Below are 18,257 nucleotides of genomic sequence, written 5' to 3' on the forward strand. Positions count from 1 at the left end.
CCAATTTTTCTCAGAGACTGGAGAACTAACATCTGGGCCAATGCTTCTTTAGGGGTTCTGTCTTTATTAAAAGGCATATAACTGAGGTCTCATCTGCTTTCTCACGTAAAAGATCTCATGGCAAGTTTTTAATGAAACGATGAGGTAATGTTCCCAGTGATAATCATCCCAGTCAATATCAGCAGCACAATTCATCCAATGATGACTTTGCTGTTTGTGGGAGGTTTCCATTGCATATTTGCTGTAATTTCCTGGATTATAACTGTGGTGACACTTCAAAAGTAGTCATTGCCCCAAAATACTGCACATTCTGAAAGGAATGAGGAAGACTTTGTAGACGTTTTGGTTGTTCTCTCACGTTATTAGCTGACAAATTATTTAATGTGTTATGACTACCTTAATTTGCATTGATCACCTTGTAATGTATATATTTTTCCAGTTTTCAGTACAAAATGAATTTGTTATAAATTTGATAGCTATTCACCCCAAGTGGTCTCCCCTATTTTCTTGACAATGGATTGCATTAATTTTGTTTGTGATCTGTGCTTCAATCTAAGAAACTTTAAACACAATGGTTGCCCTTGTATTGATAACTGCTTTATGCCAGCTCTCCCATCTTCCAAATTACACTTGAGTTACTGCCCTACATGAAAACTTGGCAGCGGGTGCAGTCTGATGCCAGGAAGTCCAGATTGCAGTTTTGCATACACAGGCTTCTTTGTATTGTACAAGTTGTGCCTCTCCTTGCTGGGAAATGAATCTCTGGATTTCATAAGAATGTTACAAGTTTCTATCTGATCATAATAACCACCAGAAGGAGATCCTTGTTTTTGGAATCTTGAGTTGGTGTGCATTTTGATTCAACAAAGTAAACCTAATTGGAAGTGAGTTTAAATCTGTCAGCATTCTACTTTGGGATATTAACAAAACACTGTGGAAAGTATAACTGATTCCTTCTGGTCAATGGAAGATCATTAAAAAATATTTTTCAAAAATGTTATTAACATGGCTTGCTTCCAGTTGTTAGCTGACAGCAGTGCTCACAAATTTGAGCTTAAAATACACACAGCACCCTTGGATTTTGGCTGTGTTAGCTAAATGGAAAGATCCTATCTTTCATGTAACGTGCTTGTCTGCAGTATTTACTTCAACAATGGTGACCATTGCAAGCTGACTTTATTTTTCTGGTGCATTGTCTGCAGTTCCATAGGGATACCCAACATTGGTTTCCTAAATATCAGCACTCTGTAGTGCTGTTGCAAAGCAGCAAGCGAAACTTAATGCCCCGTTATAAAGGTGAATGGGAAATGAATGTTTCATTTGAGCCACTGCCGTACCACTTTTATGGGGTTTAAGATAGTTTCTGATAAGAACAAAAGTAGTGAATTAAATCAACATTTGTACGTCTGCAGGACATTCAGGTACTTTTTTTCCATTTGTATTTGTGCCTATTCAAATAGAGATTTGATCTCATATTTTCATATGCCTCTGACTGACAGATTCAACATGCATCAGGTAAATAAAACGTATTTCAGTTTCACTTATCAGGTCACTTCAGAGTGAATGTAACTGAGCCGAGCAGTACTGTATGAAGGGAGCTGGGATGGGGGGGGGGGGGGGGGGGGGGGTAAATGAAAGCTGGTGGAAGGGAATTGGTTGTTGGAGTTTAGGGCAGATCATGCTACAGGGAATGAGGGAAATGTTGGGTGCTAATTGCTAGCTGAGAGTACTGGGGAAGGGCATTGCTGACTAACGTCGAGGAGAAAGCAGGATCTGAGCATTGAATCTATGCCAGAACGGCAACAAATAGTACGACAGTTTAGCAAATTTTGCAGAAGGTGTTAAGGATTTGCCCTGGTTTAAATGTTAAAATTACAGCTATTTCAATTGGCGGCGTTCAAAAGGATTTTTCCTTTGGCTGAATGATTTGAAAACCTTGTGTTTAATTATCGACAATGAGAAACAAGCCGATTTATTTGTGGCTGCCATTCATTGGGTTACCCACAGCTTTAACCCCAAACTGCTCACCTGAAAGACCATTGGATAAGGGCTTGTTTGTAAGGCCAAACGTATATAAAGTTGTTATTTTCCATCACCAAAACCACGTTTAAAAATAGCCACTTGAGCAATCTGCTTACTGGAAGGCTTCTGGGAACATACTCAATCATACTGTGTTCCTTTGAGGAAAATATATTTCCTGCAATTGCTGCATTTTGCTGGTAAATAAATTCCAGCAACTTAGTGTTTGGCGTACTTAGTGTTTGGCGTGTAATACGTGAATTATATTAATATTATACGACACTGACTATCATACGACACTGACTATCATACGATTGAATGAGTGACAGGTTGGAACTGAGCTCAGTGTACTCCATGTGCAGGAAGCCACGTGAGTAGAGCAATGACTGTTTATGTAAAAGGAGCTGTAAACTTTAAAATCCAATAACACTTGGAATTTTAATCTCAAGTTCCAGTGAAGCTCATTTTGCCTGTTTTCGATTAGACACTTTCAAACGCAGCTCGACAACAGACTACCACTTTTAATTTGGAAATTTCTGGAATCCGTGGATTTGAGCTTCATATCGTGACACTATTTTCCTGTCCATTGCTTAATTTTTTAACAAAGTCCTGGATTCAATATTGTACTAGTTTTTACCTTCAGTGAGCTTGAAGAACGGAGTTGCATCACTGTGGTTGGGGATCCCTGGTAACATGCTGTTTCTCTTTACTTGATCTCCAGAAATACTAAACAGGAAATGTTTTAATTGTACTGCTTAAAAGCCAATTCAGGATTTAGGACAGATGCCAATGTTTTATGCAACGAGAAATATGTTTGTTTATAGCTGTGTGTAACTTTCCCTTTTAACTTTAATTTTGTGATCATGCTTTCAAACAACTGATTTTTTTCAGGGGTTGCAGGGATTTCTTTTTCCTTTTCTCAGTTGTCCGCACTTGATACTCACTGATATATGACCTTTCTGTTCTGTCTCAGTTGTTAAAAGGTTGTCTAACCATGAAGCTGTCTTCAGTGATTTTTTTTTTCTAGAAAGCTTATTTATCAATTGTTTTAAATTCTTACTTTCCGAGTCATTCCCTAGTTAGTTCTAGGAATCTTTGATATACTTGCCAGTTTGAAGCAGTAAACAAGCAGTAATGTCTGTGTTATTTAACATTTATTTTATAGTGCCATCAAATGGCTAAGGAAAAATAAAACGTAACAATTATATAAAATACTGAATATGAATTTTTCAGGTTCAAAATCAATGCAGGATGGATGGGGAGGTGGCGATCGACCTACTGTGGCAAATACTCGTCCCCCAAGCTGGGAAGAAGATGATGATAATTCAATGGGCCTGTGGAACAGTACTGGAACTCAGGAGAGTAGTTCACCCTACAACTCAGCTAACTGGACCTCAGGCGGGAAGAAAATTCACAAGGTAAGAAAGGAAAAGTTCTGTGAAAATAAGCAGTTCGCAAAGTGCCTTCTCATTTTCGGGAACTTGGTGCCAGAACGGTGTTCAGACAGAAGTCGAGGCAGCGTCTTGCTCTGTGTGGCATTCCCTATGATGATAGACAGTTCTTGGAAACTTTAATTTACTTGCAGGTTTGAAGAAGTGAACAAGCTGTAATATCTGTGCGATTTAACCTCGATATTTGATAGTGCCATTGAATGACACATGCAATGACAGTAAAAAAAAAAATGTTTTTTCGGCCCTGATTGGTTCTGGCCTTTTCTCACCTCTAGTTTCTATTTCCTCCTTCCCTACACCTCTACTTCCAGTCTGAAGAAGGGTTCCAACTCGAAACATCACATTCTTTTTCTCCTGAGATGCTGCCTGACCCAATGAGTTGCTCCAGCATTTTGTGTCTATCCTTGAAGAAAACCTGGCAATAGTGAGAGGGGTGGGAAGCTTTGGGAATACATCCAATTTACTGTAATCTGCAACAAAAAAAAACACCTTGCGATCTGAGGTAATGTTAACATTGTAACAATGTCAGTGGTTTGCTAGCCAACTTCCTGGGCACCATCCGGTATTTCAATTTTCCAACATAACGGTTCCATAAATCCATTTATAATTACAATAGCTCAAAAGCCCAATCTAACAAGTTTTGTAGGGTGCAGTGGGCGGGGTTGGGGAGTGGGGGGGGGGGAGTGGTTGGTTGACAAGAGAGAGTTCTGTCTTGAACAAATCCAAATTATTTTTAGATTCACAACATGTGGTTGTGCAATTTCCTCAGTGTAAATTTATAGTTCAAGGTCAAGGGTCAGTTTATTGTCACATGTACCAATTAAGGTACAGTGAAACTTGATTACCATACCGCCATACTAAAAAAAGCAACAAGACACACAACTACATAAATGTTAACATAAACATCCACCACAGCGGATTCCCCACATTCCTCACTGGGAATAAAGTCTAATTTTCTTCCCTCTTTGTTCTCCCGTGGTCGGGGGAGTCGAACCATCCGCAGTCAATGAAATAGTAATGAAGTTCTCAACAGCCAAAAATCTGTAGCCTCCCTTTGATCTGGTATTTTGTTGGTTCACATGCTTGATCAATAGTGTTTTATCATTAATGTTTTATTATTATTAATGTTTAGTGTTTTCTGAGTCATTCGTAACTGTCACTATGTCATGTTGTTACTTGTGGGCGGAGCACCAAGGCAAATTCCTTGTATGTGAATACTTGGTCAATAAACTTACTTAAAGTTTTAATGAAAATAATTTAAAATGCTAAGTTCATGTTATTTTTTAAATTGTGCGACATTGTTATTCTGTCTCCATGTCTGATTTGAATCATTAGTACTGCTAAAAAATATATAATTTTGATCATAGTAGTCACTATGTAGAGTTTGTTCTAGTTTAGCAGTAAGCAGATTGCAGCGACTTGCTGTGAGATAATCTATCATCCGTATCCCAGCACTGTATAAGTGCAACTCAAACTAGAGCTAAGCAGTTGCTACCTAATAACAGTGAGAATATTCCTCCAGTACTTTTTTCCTTTGATTTATTTCTGAGCTGTAACACCCAACAGTCTGCATCTATTTCACACTTGTTGGCATTAAATTGATGACTTATTTCAATTTCAATTAGAAAGGGCTGACTTCAGGCAATCCCCTCTGTTACAGGCAAGTTGCATTTCTAGTAATCGGCCTGCACTGTGATTTTCTGTTATACAAAATTGCATTAGCTGCCCATATGTTAGGAAATGCAAATTTAACAATAATAACATTTTGTGTTTAGTTAAAAGCTACCTTTTTCCTTCAGCACAAACTCTTGAGAGATAAAATTTTATTCTGCTCCTCAAACTTTTGGGTGGTGATTTGTGAAGGGCAAATTTCTGTAACGCAAATGGCTATAATGCAAGATTTGCCTGCATTGTGAAGAAATAGGAATTCTATAGTGATATCTTTATGACAGAGGAAATAAGAGCAGATAGGGTCATATGGGCCATCAAGTTTGCTGCACCATTCAATGCCCAAAGGTCTATCCCACTCAGTGCTCTAAAGCATGTTACATGTTCCAAAAAGATTATCTTGCATGCATGTAAATCCCAGTAAGGAGACCTTTACTGCAATTGAGGGAGCTTATTTCCATAAGGTGTTTGACAAAGTGCCACATCAAAGGCTGTTGCACAAATAAGAGCTTGTGATGCTGAGAAATGTGTGTTAATGGGTTTTAAAAACTTGTCGCTTGATCATTTTGTATCTACATTGATGATTTGGAGGAGGGAGGGGCATACAAGGCATTAGAATTTTCTGATGATGTGAAAAATGGTTGGAGGGCATGCTGTTATGAGGATATTTATTACTCTGCTGTAGGACATATCTTGAGTGAGTGGTAGAAACTTGACAAATGGAGTTTAACAGGGGGAAGTGTGAGGTCTATACTTTGGAAAGAAGAAACAAAGGACATTTTATCTAATTGTAAATGAGTGAAGTAGAAAGAGGTCTGGGTATTATTGCTCATTTTTAATCATGGGGTGAGCGGATTGTCCTATCACAAACGTTCTTTTGAGTTAGAAGAATAAGGGTGATCTTATTGAAACAGAGAACAGGGTCAGATGTTAAGCTGTTTCCATTATTCAGAGATGTTGAAGCATGGGACATTGTTACAGGATAAGGGGATGCCAATTTAAAACTGAGATGCAAGGAATTTTTCTTACCAAGTTGAACTTCATGGAATTATCTACCACTGAGAATTGTGGGCTTGATTCACTGAAGGTTTTTAAAGAGTATTTAAGGGGAACTGAGGACAATGTGGATCAGGCACAGAAGAGGAGAAGCAGCTTGGGACAGATTAGGTGCGATCGTCTTGAATGGTGGAGTTTGAGTTGATCCATTCTGCTCCTGTTTTCTGGGAGGGGCCCCATTCCCAGTTCTCCCACCAGTCTTACTGTCTATCTCTGTCCCGCCCACTCCCCTGACATCAGTCTGAAGAAGGGACTAGACCTGAAACGCCATCCATTCCTTCTATCCAGAGATGCTGCCTGTCCCACTGAGTTACTCCAGCATTTTGTGTCTACCTTTGATTTAAACCAGCATCTGCAGTTCTTTCCTAGACATAGTGGCCTGTGGTACCTGTTTGGTTCATTGGGTAAAATACTCTTGCAGCATGATTATTAATTTTGTATCAAAATTGATGATAAATCATGAGGAAACATTAGTTTAAATGTTTACCTATCACCCATGATAATGTGTGTCCTGTAATTTCAGGAAATGGGTTTTGGATTATTCTGCTCCTCAGACTTTTGGGTGGAGATTTGTGAAGGGCAAATTTCTGTCACGCAAATGGCTATAACACAAGATTTGCCTGCATTGTGAAGAAATAGGAATTCTGTTTTTTAATTGTGGAAGATTTAGATTACTTTTTTTGCAAAAAAGCATTGAGGTTTTAAATGTATAAATAGTAGAGTGATCCTTTATGTGACCCATTTATTTTTGACAAAATGGTAAATACTTGGGGTACTTGCACGATCTTGAGGAAGAAATAGCAGACAGATTTAATTCAGCTGAATGATCTGATTGGATTAATGAGAGACTATTACCATCAAAAATCTGAAGAAGATTAGAAAATCCACAGCAATAGTGTCTGAAATAAGAAGACAGCTCAATATTTCTACTCTGACGATTACTCTTGTTTCACTGCCTCTTTCCTCCAGGGCTCCATGAAAGGTGGGAACAATGACACATGGATAAACCCCCTCTCTTCACAATTTTCCAAAATGGGATTACTGGTAAGATCAGTTTTACTGAACATGCTGAAGCCTTGATGTACCGCTTTGCCAGTTAAATTTATCACATTAAGCCAATTGCTGATTAGCCTTATCACTGTAAACCTCATGAAAAAATAGTATTGTGACAAAAAATAGACTGAAATGATCTGCAATACAAGTTAAACAGAAAGTCACTGCAAACTTATTTCCTATTACAAAAAATGTGTTGTTTATTTGTTGCAATGCAAACTGCACAGTTTTAATGTGCAATTTACTTCCTTTGCATTGTCCTCAATTTGTTACCTCAAACTGCACCAACACTATTGCCACCACTGGTATTATGTCTTTACGCTGTAGAACTTTAACCTGGTGTTATATAGCACAAAATGTAACATACTCGATCTTGCTGCAGCATAAATTTAGATGGAAAGAATCGATAATTATGCCACAGGGTGCTTTTAACCGTCCAAATGGACTACATATAAGAATACAGTGATCCAGGAAGATTTATACAGCTCATTTTGGTATGTTTTCTACTGCAGCCAACACCGCCTCTGTCACAAGAGGCTTAGAGTAATGAGCCTTGGTCAGCAGAGGCTTAATGTTGTAAATTACACACACTAATCCAAGTGACCACATTGGAATGACATGATCTGCAGTTCTGTTATGATTATGGCATCGTTCAGAAACTGTAAAATGTTGCATTGGGTCATATTTGTTTATTGATTCCTCAAGTCCCTTACATGACAGATAATTTGTAATCTTTACCATTAAACTTTACTACCATAATCTGTCTTAATACCTCGCAAGCCAGCTGCCTTCCGGCAATATATAACATAAAATACCAATGTTGGGTTACAGCCAACATTTATATATTTTTAAAACGGTCTTTAAAATGATTGGTGTTATTTTATATGTTTTGTGGTTATCCCTGGGGATTACAGCTACTAGTTTTCAGCCCTGATGTTTGATGGGAGACACCAATATTAGTTGGTGCTAGGAAAAAGAGCTAAATACACAGAGAAACTTGAGTTTCTTGGGAGATGTTAAGCAGGAGGGTAGGATTTGTTATATATTGTATAAAAGGAGAAGAAGCACTTCTGTAAGGTTTTTTGTTATGTTTTTAACCTTCTTACCATTTGATTCAGCTATGTCCAGAATATAATTGTTCAATAAAGATTGCAATTAGATGCTTATAAGTATATTTTACACTACAGTATTTTTTTTTTTTACTAATCTGTGCTTTAAATAAGCTATGGAGTTAAATTAGAAATGTCTGGAGTTTTTTTTTTAACTGGAAATCTATTCTATTTTAGAACACTTAAATGTGAATGGTACATGGGTTTGTTGCTTAATGATCACCATTGGAGGTCAAATTCAAGTCTTAACAATTGGATAAAACCTTTTCCTCTTTTGCTGAATTCTGAGCAGACAGAAATGTACAGCCTAAACTGCAGAACCAGATTGTCAAACATTTATACTTCCTACAGTTTCTGAGGATAACTGTGGGTAAAATAAATCTAGCAATGAGTGGGCTCCAGGAAACGGATTTTTAAGTTGCCTGTTATCTGCATTCATTGTGTCATTGCTCTATTCGCAGAGGGAGTCTTCCGAAGACAGCGTTGGTAACAAAATGGACTTAACTGTTGGTGAGTATTAAACGGGAGATAGATGATTTATTTCAAGCAGATAAATGATTGTAGCTCTGGTACCTGTGATAAATTGCAGTCTTATCGAGCGAAGCGCTGAGTTTGAAAATTGATGCGATTACAATCTTAGTACTGATTGCTGATTCTTATCAGGATGCAGTTCAGACTTCAATCAAAGCAGAAAAAGAAACATCTGAAGCATCCACGTTTTCTGTTTTTAATTCAGATTTCATCATCTGCAGTTTTTGTTTTGATTTTCTGGCTTTAATCACTTACCCTTTTCTTCAATTGAAATCATAAAGTAAGATGGGTCAATCTTTAACAATAAGCAAGCCGCCTGCAGCCTATTAATAATAATGGTATCAGTACATAGGACAATGCACTCCAATTTTTCAGAAATGTGCGTACTTGTGTAAGAAGGATAGATCGGTGTAATGGGTCATGGAAAAATGCAGATTACTGTAAGCATTGGGGTACATCAGGTTTGTTGGTAGTTATTGCAAGAGGTTTTGAGTAAAAGTTTTGTGGAGAGTGTACAGGTTTGTTGGTAGTTATTGTACAGGATTTTGAGGCTGCAGCAGGAGTTCTGTGGGCAATTTTGGTATCTGTACCTAATGAGAGAGTATATTTCATAAGATAGGCACAAAATGCTGGAGAGATTATCTTTGCCTTGAAGTCCGTGCACTGGATTGATTCTTGGGATTAAGAGAACCTGGCTTGTATCTGGGTTTAGGGAGAATGAGAGGTGATCTGATTTAGATGTAACAGATTCCAAGAGTGACTTAACAGTGTCAATGCTTGGAAGCTGTTTCCTCAGTCTGACAAATGTAGAATTTGGGGAACAGTCTCAGAATAAGTGCTAATTTGGGGCAAACAAAGTAAAGCCTTTATATGCTATAAGTCCTAGAAATAAAAGGACACGAAATGTTGGTGCAACTCAACGTGTCAGGCAACATCTATAGAAAACATGGATCCATGTTCCCCAGAGATGCTGCCCGACCTGCTGAATTACTCCATACTTTGGATCCTTTTGTGTAAACCAGCATGTGCAGTTCTGATTTTACTTCTTTGAAATCTTCAACTCCCTAGGGCTATGGATGTTGAAATGTTAAGTACATTTAGGCTGAGATTAATATATTTTTAAGAATAGAGGTACATGGAGATCCCATAGGACAGTGAGCATGGATATTGAATGATGAAGCAGACTTGAGGACATGTGTGGCCTACCACTGTATCATGTGATATAAATACCGTTTGTTTATTAAGGTCAGATTGTGAATTAAAGCTGAGGTTTTCTGGTCATAATTACATTTTCTTCTAACAACTATATCCTGTTGGACAGTTATCTATAGTGATGCATTTAAGTGATGCATTTTAACTAGGTTTGTAGCTATGGTTAAATTATTCTGTTTCTTTCAGGTGGTCTACCAGACAAAAAGCTGGAATCTGATAAACGTGGCATGAACATGGATTACAATGGAATGATGAGAAAGGAACGTTCTGGATTCCGGCCATCAAATTCCAAAGATTCGCCCACCACAGACAGTGGACCCTACTTTGAGAAGGTGAGGTCTCCACTGATAGAGAATACTTACATTTATATTACTTACCATTCTTCCACAAACATCCTAAAATCATTTATCTGGAGCAGAACATGGCGACCCAAATCTGATGGGATATGATTGTGTTTAGGCCAGTTGTATGTTTTAATAAAATACTGGGGATTAGGCACTGGGCCAGCTCATCTTGTACTTGGTTCAGAGATATAGCAAGGAAGCGGGCCCTATGGCCCACCGAGTCCACACCGACCATGTTCTCTCTAGTTATGTAGAAACAAACAATTGCAGGTGCTGGTTAATACCAAAGATAGACACAAAATGCTGGAGTAGGTGGTGGTGGCAGGGACGTGAGGCGCATGATGTACTTCCTTAGATTGTCTTTATTTGGGTGTGACTTTGTATCATTTATGGCAGTCCAATATTCTTATAATATCTCTCGGTGGACACAGAAGAAAATAAATGCTTGGGTGGGATTTGGATTGGGGGATGGTTGGATCAGGTTTAATTTACTATCTGAACAGACTTCTTCTCAAGTGAATTGACTTCATATCAGAGTGATGAGCAATCATGTTAACATTATGTTTAGAGATGGAGGCACAAAATGGCAACAGGCTCTTCGGCCTATCAAATCCACACTGACCATTGATCACTTGCACACTAATTCCATGTCATCCCACTTTCGCATCCTACACACTTGGGGCAATGTATAGAAGCTAATTTATCTACAAACTTGCACGTCTTTGCAGTGTGGGAGGGAACCCACAGGGAGAACGTACAAACTCCGTACAGACATCACCCTTAGTCAGAATCGAACCCGAGTCTCTGGTGCTGGAAGGCAGCAACTCAACTGCCACGCCACTGTAGCTCAACATTCACTCACTGAAAGGTCAGATAGACAGCAAATGATGGAAATCACTAAAGATCACGTGGCATCATTAGAGGGAGAGAGAGAGATTTAATATTTTAGAATGAAAACCTACTGTCAGAACTGCAAAGGGTTACAAATATAAAGGGCTTTAATAATGTGGAAGGACAGGGATTGGGAGGGAAAAGAAAACTCGGTCTTTTGTGGCAGGCAAAATAAATTAAATTATAAAAACAAAAGGGACAAGTATCTGAAGTATAAATGTTTCCAGACATACTTGCTTCATCAGACTTTATAATTGATTGTAGTTATAGGAAGGGGAATAACCAGAAGGAGTGGAAATGTGTCCTTGCTACTATTTGAATCATTCGGTGGGAGCCTCAACATCCGGAACCCCCTCAGAAAAGGCAGAAACCCATGAGCATTCAAGACAGGGCAGCACAGTGATGGAGTTGCTGCCTCACAGCGCCAGACACCCGGGTGTTATCCTGGCTACGGGTGCTTGTCCGTACAGAGTTTGAACGTTCTCGTGACCCGAGTAGGCTTGGTATACAGAGCTTTCTTCGAGAACTTCAGTTTCCTCCAGTTTTCCACACCCCAAGGACGTATAGGTTTGTAGGTTAATAGGCTTGGTATACAGAGCTGCCAAGTAGTACGAATTTTTCGTATTTGAGAGCTGCCATGAATATTTTTGAACCCCTTCCCCATCTTACTCTGGCAAAATATGACTAGTTCAGCCACAGCAGAATTCTGTTGGTGTAGATGGCTAGAACCTCCTGTGCAGAGAATGATTTTCAACTACTTCCAGTTTGCTTACAAACATTGGTACGTCTTTTTGAGCAGAGACTTCAGTTCGCCATAGAATGCACCATTGCAATTCTAAGTTGGCAGATTAGTTTGTTTCATAAATTATTAACAGATGAAAAGTTGCCTTTGTGGGTTTTAGATTGGTACAGCGATAGGAAAGTAAAGATCTTGCAGTGCAAGGCTTGCTTTTTCACTGCACAAAGCTTAGATGTTACCTGTGTCTGATAAGGGGTTTTATTTGCAAGTTTGATTATGGCACTAATTTTATCTAACTGTCTGTGTGAGGCCTAACTGCTCTCATTTTTTGTTTCTTCTTCCCGCTCTCTACCCACAACTTGTTTTTGTGCTCTGTCCTTGTCTGTTTCATACCCCCACCCTCTGCCCCCTTTCTTCCCCCCCCCCCCCCCCCCCCCCCCCCCCCCCCCATCCCCACCCCCAATCGCATGCTGGTTGGCTAACCCTCCTTCAGCTGACTTTGCCTTTCTCCAATCAAGATGGGTGCCTGTCTGACGAGGCACCTAACTCGCCCTTCTCCCCTCCTCCAAGCTGCAAGCTGTCTCCCTCAGGCACTGCTCTACCCACCGCCAGCCTCGGCTGCATCGGCTCTGGTCTTAACATGCAAAACCTAAACGCTAGACACGTAAGGGCTGCTTTCTGAATGTGTCTTGTGACTGGGATGTCATGATACTGTGCAATCTATGTGAGCAAATCTTAGTGTCTGTTTCTGCCTGCACTTTTCTAGAGGTCGCAGTCCATGACCTAGTAAGGTGATCAATAAATGTCGCATCAGTACTAAATTTAAGTCTTGCCCCATTACTATCTTCCTCCTTTTAGACAAGCCTATTCATACACTTCCTATGTTTCTTTTTTTTTCATTTGCCCTTGCCCTCCACTCAACCAGTGATATTTCTGTACCATTGCAGCAATAAAAATGTACTGAGAAGAGTATCCAATGATTTCAAAATCGGCATTATTAGGGGAAAGGAAGTGATGGGGGCAAAGCATATTTATTCATTAAAAGGAACACTTGATGTGTTTGATCATGTTGTGCAATGAAATATTTTCTGGGGGGTTTTAGGCGTACCTTACTTTTGTACATTTGTACTTTTCCAAGCTCTACCAAGAAATTTTCAAATTCATTCATTATTTTCAGGGCTCATGTTTTTCTTAGGTCTTTCTGTATCAAACTGCCAGGATGGTTTGGTGGTAGGTTAGGAAATTTCATAACTCATCACCAAATGTGCCCATCATTCTTTTTCCAGGACTCAGCTGGGTTGCCTGAGCAGGGCAGAGAGGGGTTATAATCTCAAGTGGTTGCAAACTTGCGATCTGTTCACACCGGTCAGAGTGCGGTTCTGAAACCTAAATTTTGTTCCTTAATCCCTCGCTAAAGTCACTTCTCTCATTGATATACCAGGCAGCCTCAGTAACATGCAGAATTTACATAACTACTGTAGCAGACGGGTGTAATCCCAATTCTGATCACGTGAAGATTTTATCCTGCCATCTTAAAACTGTGAAAAACTGTTGTTTGCAGTCCCTGAAAATAACAAGCTGAGGGTATGGGGAATAGAATGAGTTGGAGAGGGGTGGAGGGGTGGACAGGGGGAGAAGGAGTTCATTGTAGGCAATGATGTTAATAGTTCTGGGAATAACTTGGTATGAAGATTGAAGAGTATTGAACATTTCAGTTTAGTTTATTTACGTGTACCATAGTGAAAAGCTTTTGTTGCATGCTAACCAGTCAGCAGAAAGACAAAACGTGATTACAATTGAGCCATTTACAGTGTATAGATACATGATAAGAGAATAATGTTTAGTGCAAGGTAAAGCCAGCAAAGTCCGATCAAGGGTAGTCCGAGGGTTGCCAATGAGGTTGATAGTAGTTCTGCACTGCTCTCTAGTTGTGGTAGGACGGTTCAGTTGTCTGTTAACAGCTGGGAAGAAACTGTCCCTGAATCTGGAGGTGTGTGTTTACACACTTCCATACCTTTTGCCTGATGGGAGAGGGGGAAAGAAGGAGTAGCCAGGGTGCGACGACTCATCTTTGATTATGCTGCTGGCCCTGCCGAGGCAGCGTGAGGTATAAATGGATGGCGTTTTCAACGCATCAGTTTTGAATGAAGCTGAGATCTCAAGGTGGCCTCTTTGACAATAAACATTCCTGAAGGGGAAAGAGTGACATTATGTCAGAGTCCAACTGGGATTTGAACCTGATTCACTGGTGACATGTGGGAGGAAATTCAGTAAACATACAAAGGAGAAATATTAAAGCCCTGAGGGAAGGTAGATAATCCATTTAGGGAGCTGTAACAGTTACAATAGACCCCTTTTGCTGATACTTCTGAGATGTTAGTTCTCCACAGTGGAATGTTGCATTACTTTGGGAATGGTGGTGAGGTGGAATAGCTAATCTTAGACATGTGTTTCTGTTGTTCTGTGGGGGTATATATGATTCTAAGGTGGTCTCCCTATCTGGTTGCATTAGACCAAGTTATGCTGTATAAAAAATATTTAATACAAGGAAATCTAATTGATTTAACGTTTCCTATCGGTCTCTTTTTCTCGTACGCATACAGAATGGCAATCATGGTTTATTTGGCAGCAGCACAGCACAATCCAGAGGTGTGCACACGCCTCAGGTGCAGTCCATGAATTCATCCCAGCCTAACCTTCGGCCTCAAGTGCCTCCGCAGTTCCTGCCCCCCCCTCAGGTACGTAAAGTTGAGTTGTCGCGTCTTTTTATGATTCCTGCACCTTTTTTTGGGACGGGGGAGGAAATGTGATTGGGAAGACAGCACTTTGTGTGTAATCATTCAATTCTTGGTCTTGGATTCATATGCTAAACATTGGATGTTTGGCAGCTGAGATAAAAACAACATGCTGGAAATAATCAGCATGGTAAACTGTATCTGTGGGAAGAGAGATGGTTAAGGTTTCAGATTAATTTAAAAAATATTGATTTGAACTATTGGCTGTTTCTTTCCAGTTTTTTTGAAGATTGGTGTCAATGGATGCCTGTAGTGTTTCATTCCCGAGCACTTGTATCATTATAAATATTCTAGTCAAGGCACAAGAACACCTAAAATCCCACGTTGTCATCCCTGCTGCTGTACATGATGAACCTAATGAACAGACGATATAGATTATCGGGACTTTTGAGTTAAATTGGCAATTTTTTAGGTTGGATAACTTTGTCAAATTTATAGTTTCAATCATTTGCGCTCAATTAATTCCTTTTAAAAACAAAAGACACAAAGTGCTACGGCGACTCAGTGGGTCAGGGAGCAACCCTGGAGAATATTTTGGGTTGGGACCCTTCTTCAGACAGTAACACAGCAAATGAATGATTTTGATTAATTGCAGGTTCCTGCCCCCATGTTGAAGCATACCACTCCGAATGGTGCCCTGAACCCAGCCTTGTTTAGCCTTGGTCCTCAACTAACCCCTCAACAAATAGCTATGCTCAGCCAACTCCCTCAGCTCCCACAGCTACAGTTGGTGAGTATCACATGTATATAATAGCAATTACATATTTTCTAATGGCTGTATCATCTCCGTCAGCCTCGATTAATATCTATCGATCATCGACACAGAAAACGAATATGCAGAAGGACACTGGGGCCATACCTTTGAGAGTGGCTTTACATTTCTGTTTGTGGCTAAGTGTTAATTTGATTTTTTTTTTCCCTTTGTTTATTTCATTTTTGCTTCATTGAAACTTCAAAGCCTTGCACATATTTACAGTGCTTTCCACAATGTTTGGGACAAAGACCCATCGTTTATTTATTTGCCTCTGTACTCCACAATTTGAGATTTATAATAGAAAAAAAATCACGTGGTTAAAGTGCACATTGTCAGATTCAATTAAAGGGTATTTTTAAACATTTATGGTGCCCTGAAATGGGGGGACCATGTATATACACAGCTGTAATTTCTAAATGGTGAAACCAAAATGTATAACAATTGCCTTTAATACAATCTGACAATGTGCACTTTAACCACATATGATTTTTTTTTTCCATTACAAATCTCAAATTATGGAGTACAGAGGCAAATAACTAATGATGCGTAGACAAAAATGCTGGAGAAACTCAGCGGGTGCAGCAGCATCTATGGAGCGAAGGAAATAGGCAAAGTTTCGGGCCGAAACCCTTCTTCAGACCGAAGAAGGGTTTCGGCCCGAAACGTTGCCTATTTCCTTCGCTCCATAGATGCTGCTGCACCCGTTGAGTTTCTCCAGCAAATGTGTGTATCTTCGATTTTCCAGCATCTGCAGTTCCTTCTTAAATAACCAATGATGGGTCTTTATCCCAAATATTATGGAGGGCACTGTATTAGGTGGCATGTTACAAGGCTTGCACAGTGCACTGTGAGTGTACAGTCTTTCGGGGGGGGAACGGCAATTATAATTAACAATTAAATTCCTGTCCCTTTGCTCTGCTGCTCTTTTGTATAAGCAAGTAAGCAGGAGCAAGAATCTGGTCTCCCCTTTCATTGTGATTTCCTGTCTCAAGTTCACTCTGAACTCTCTTCACACAGGCTTACCAGCTGTTGCTTCAACAGCAACAACAGCAGCAAGTGCTGCAAAACCAACGGAAGCTGTCTGCCGCAGTCCGACAACAACAAGAACAGCAAGTATGTGATTATAAAGATAGTGAATCTCTTGCAAACCCCATGAACATTTTTTGTCAGTGTGGTGAACGTTTTTCATTTTGGGTGCTTTGCAGGATAGATGTGGAGATAACATTTCTCCTGAGTGGAGTGTCTAGAACCAGAGGTCATGGTCTCAGTATAAGGGATCAGCCATTCAGGGTAGAAATAGGTAGTTTCTCAACTCAGCGCCACAGTAGTGCAGTGGTAGAGTTGCTGCCATAGAGTTCCAGACACCCTGGATCGATTTGTCTGTAAGGAGTTTGCACGCTCTCCCTGTGACCGTGTGGGTTTTCACTACAAATACAAAAGACGTGCAGGTTTGTTGGTTAATTGGCTTCTGTAAATTGTCCCTTGTGTGTGTGATAGAACTGATGTATCATTGGTCGGCGTGGGGTCAGTGGGCCTGTTTTCCACATTGTATCTCTAAATTTAAAAACAAAACTGAACATCCAGATGGAAGCAGATTGTTGGTATTCTTCATCCACAAAGCTTGTGGAAACTTAATTGCCGAGTATATTCAAGACAGATGCAAAAATGTCAGATATTGGGGAAATAAAAGGCTTTGAGGTTAGTTCAGGAAAGTTGTGCTGGGGTAAAAGATAAACCATGTTATTGAATGGCAGAGCAGGTGTGCGGACAGAATGTCCTACTCCAGCTTTGCTTTCACCTTCTCAAATTTGAGTCCTACTTTGCTGCTACATGCCGGCATTCTTTGCTGAAGCTTGTGCCAGGAGTGCTGAACATTAAAAATAGAAACATCACTCATTGTGGTGAAACTCTGTGGTGCCACATAGAGTTTTAAATATCACAGTTTGCAATGGGGGTGGTTGAAAATGGTTGGACTTTGTATGCCTTCTTGGGACCAGCATGTGCTGTCGGCAAATGCCCCTCGGTTCCATTTAATGACATTTACCAAGCCAAATAATAACTAAATACTAAGGGAAATTGGCTGGATTGGTTGTCAGTTCTTAAGTTAAAATTACACTATTTCAGGTTTCTATTAAATAATGTCCTCCCCACTCTAGAGTAGTATCAAATGGCTGCATTGTCATTTAATCTGGAAAGTGATTTGATACGGCAATGACTAAATAGCAAAATTAATTATTTGATTCAGCACAGTGAAAGACAAATGTTGCGCCTGCTGCATCGTTCGTACGTGAATCATTGTATTGTTGTTGTGACTCGGGTAAAAGTTCATGTCAGTTAGCATGAACGCAAAACTTTATAGACGTTGAAAACATGCAAACCGATTTGCCATTGTTCGGCAGGTTATCACAGCATTTAGCAGTGCGCAGTCATGTGGTGAACCTTTAACACTTCAAATTCTCTTAGTTATGTACTCTGAAGCAAATGAAAAACAAATATGCTGCATTTCAATGGCAAGACTCCCGTGAGACCAGAGTAAGGAAGTTGGAATGTGATGGGTGGCAGGATGTGTTCAGCTTTGGGCAGAGGATTTAATTTCATATGCCCTTTAACTGCAAGGTGGTGGAATTACCCAGCA

At 39.8% G+C, this 18,257-nt stretch overlaps 1 protein-coding gene across 4 annotated transcripts in view; it reads left to right on the forward strand.

Moving 5' to 3' along the window:
- tnrc6ba (trinucleotide repeat containing adaptor 6Ba) overlaps positions 1-18,257 on the forward strand; it is a 140,570-nt gene that overhangs the window by 110,619 nt on the left and 11,694 nt on the right. For 3 of the 4 annotated variants that reach the window (XM_055663122.1, XM_055663123.1, XM_055663125.1), the window contains 8 exons: positions 3,253-3,437; positions 7,164-7,238; positions 8,818-8,866; positions 10,286-10,431; positions 12,567-12,737; positions 14,677-14,811; positions 15,464-15,598; positions 16,640-16,735. In XM_055663122.1, the coding sequence (XP_055519097.1) occupies positions 3,253-3,437; positions 7,164-7,238; positions 8,818-8,866; positions 10,286-10,431; positions 12,567-12,737; positions 14,677-14,811; positions 15,464-15,598; positions 16,640-16,735 (992 nt within the window). The remainder of the gene's footprint in view (positions 1-3,252; positions 3,438-7,163; positions 7,239-8,817; positions 8,867-10,285; positions 10,432-12,566; positions 12,738-14,676; positions 14,812-15,463; positions 15,599-16,639; positions 16,736-18,257) is intronic. The other variant, XM_055663124.1, reaches the window with a different exon arrangement.

Source organism: Leucoraja erinacea, chromosome 37 (genome assembly GCF_028641065.1).
Source record: "Leucoraja erinacea ecotype New England chromosome 37, Leri_hhj_1, whole genome shotgun sequence".
Taxonomy (NCBI): Eukaryota; Metazoa; Chordata; class Chondrichthyes; order Rajiformes; family Rajidae; genus Leucoraja; species Leucoraja erinaceus.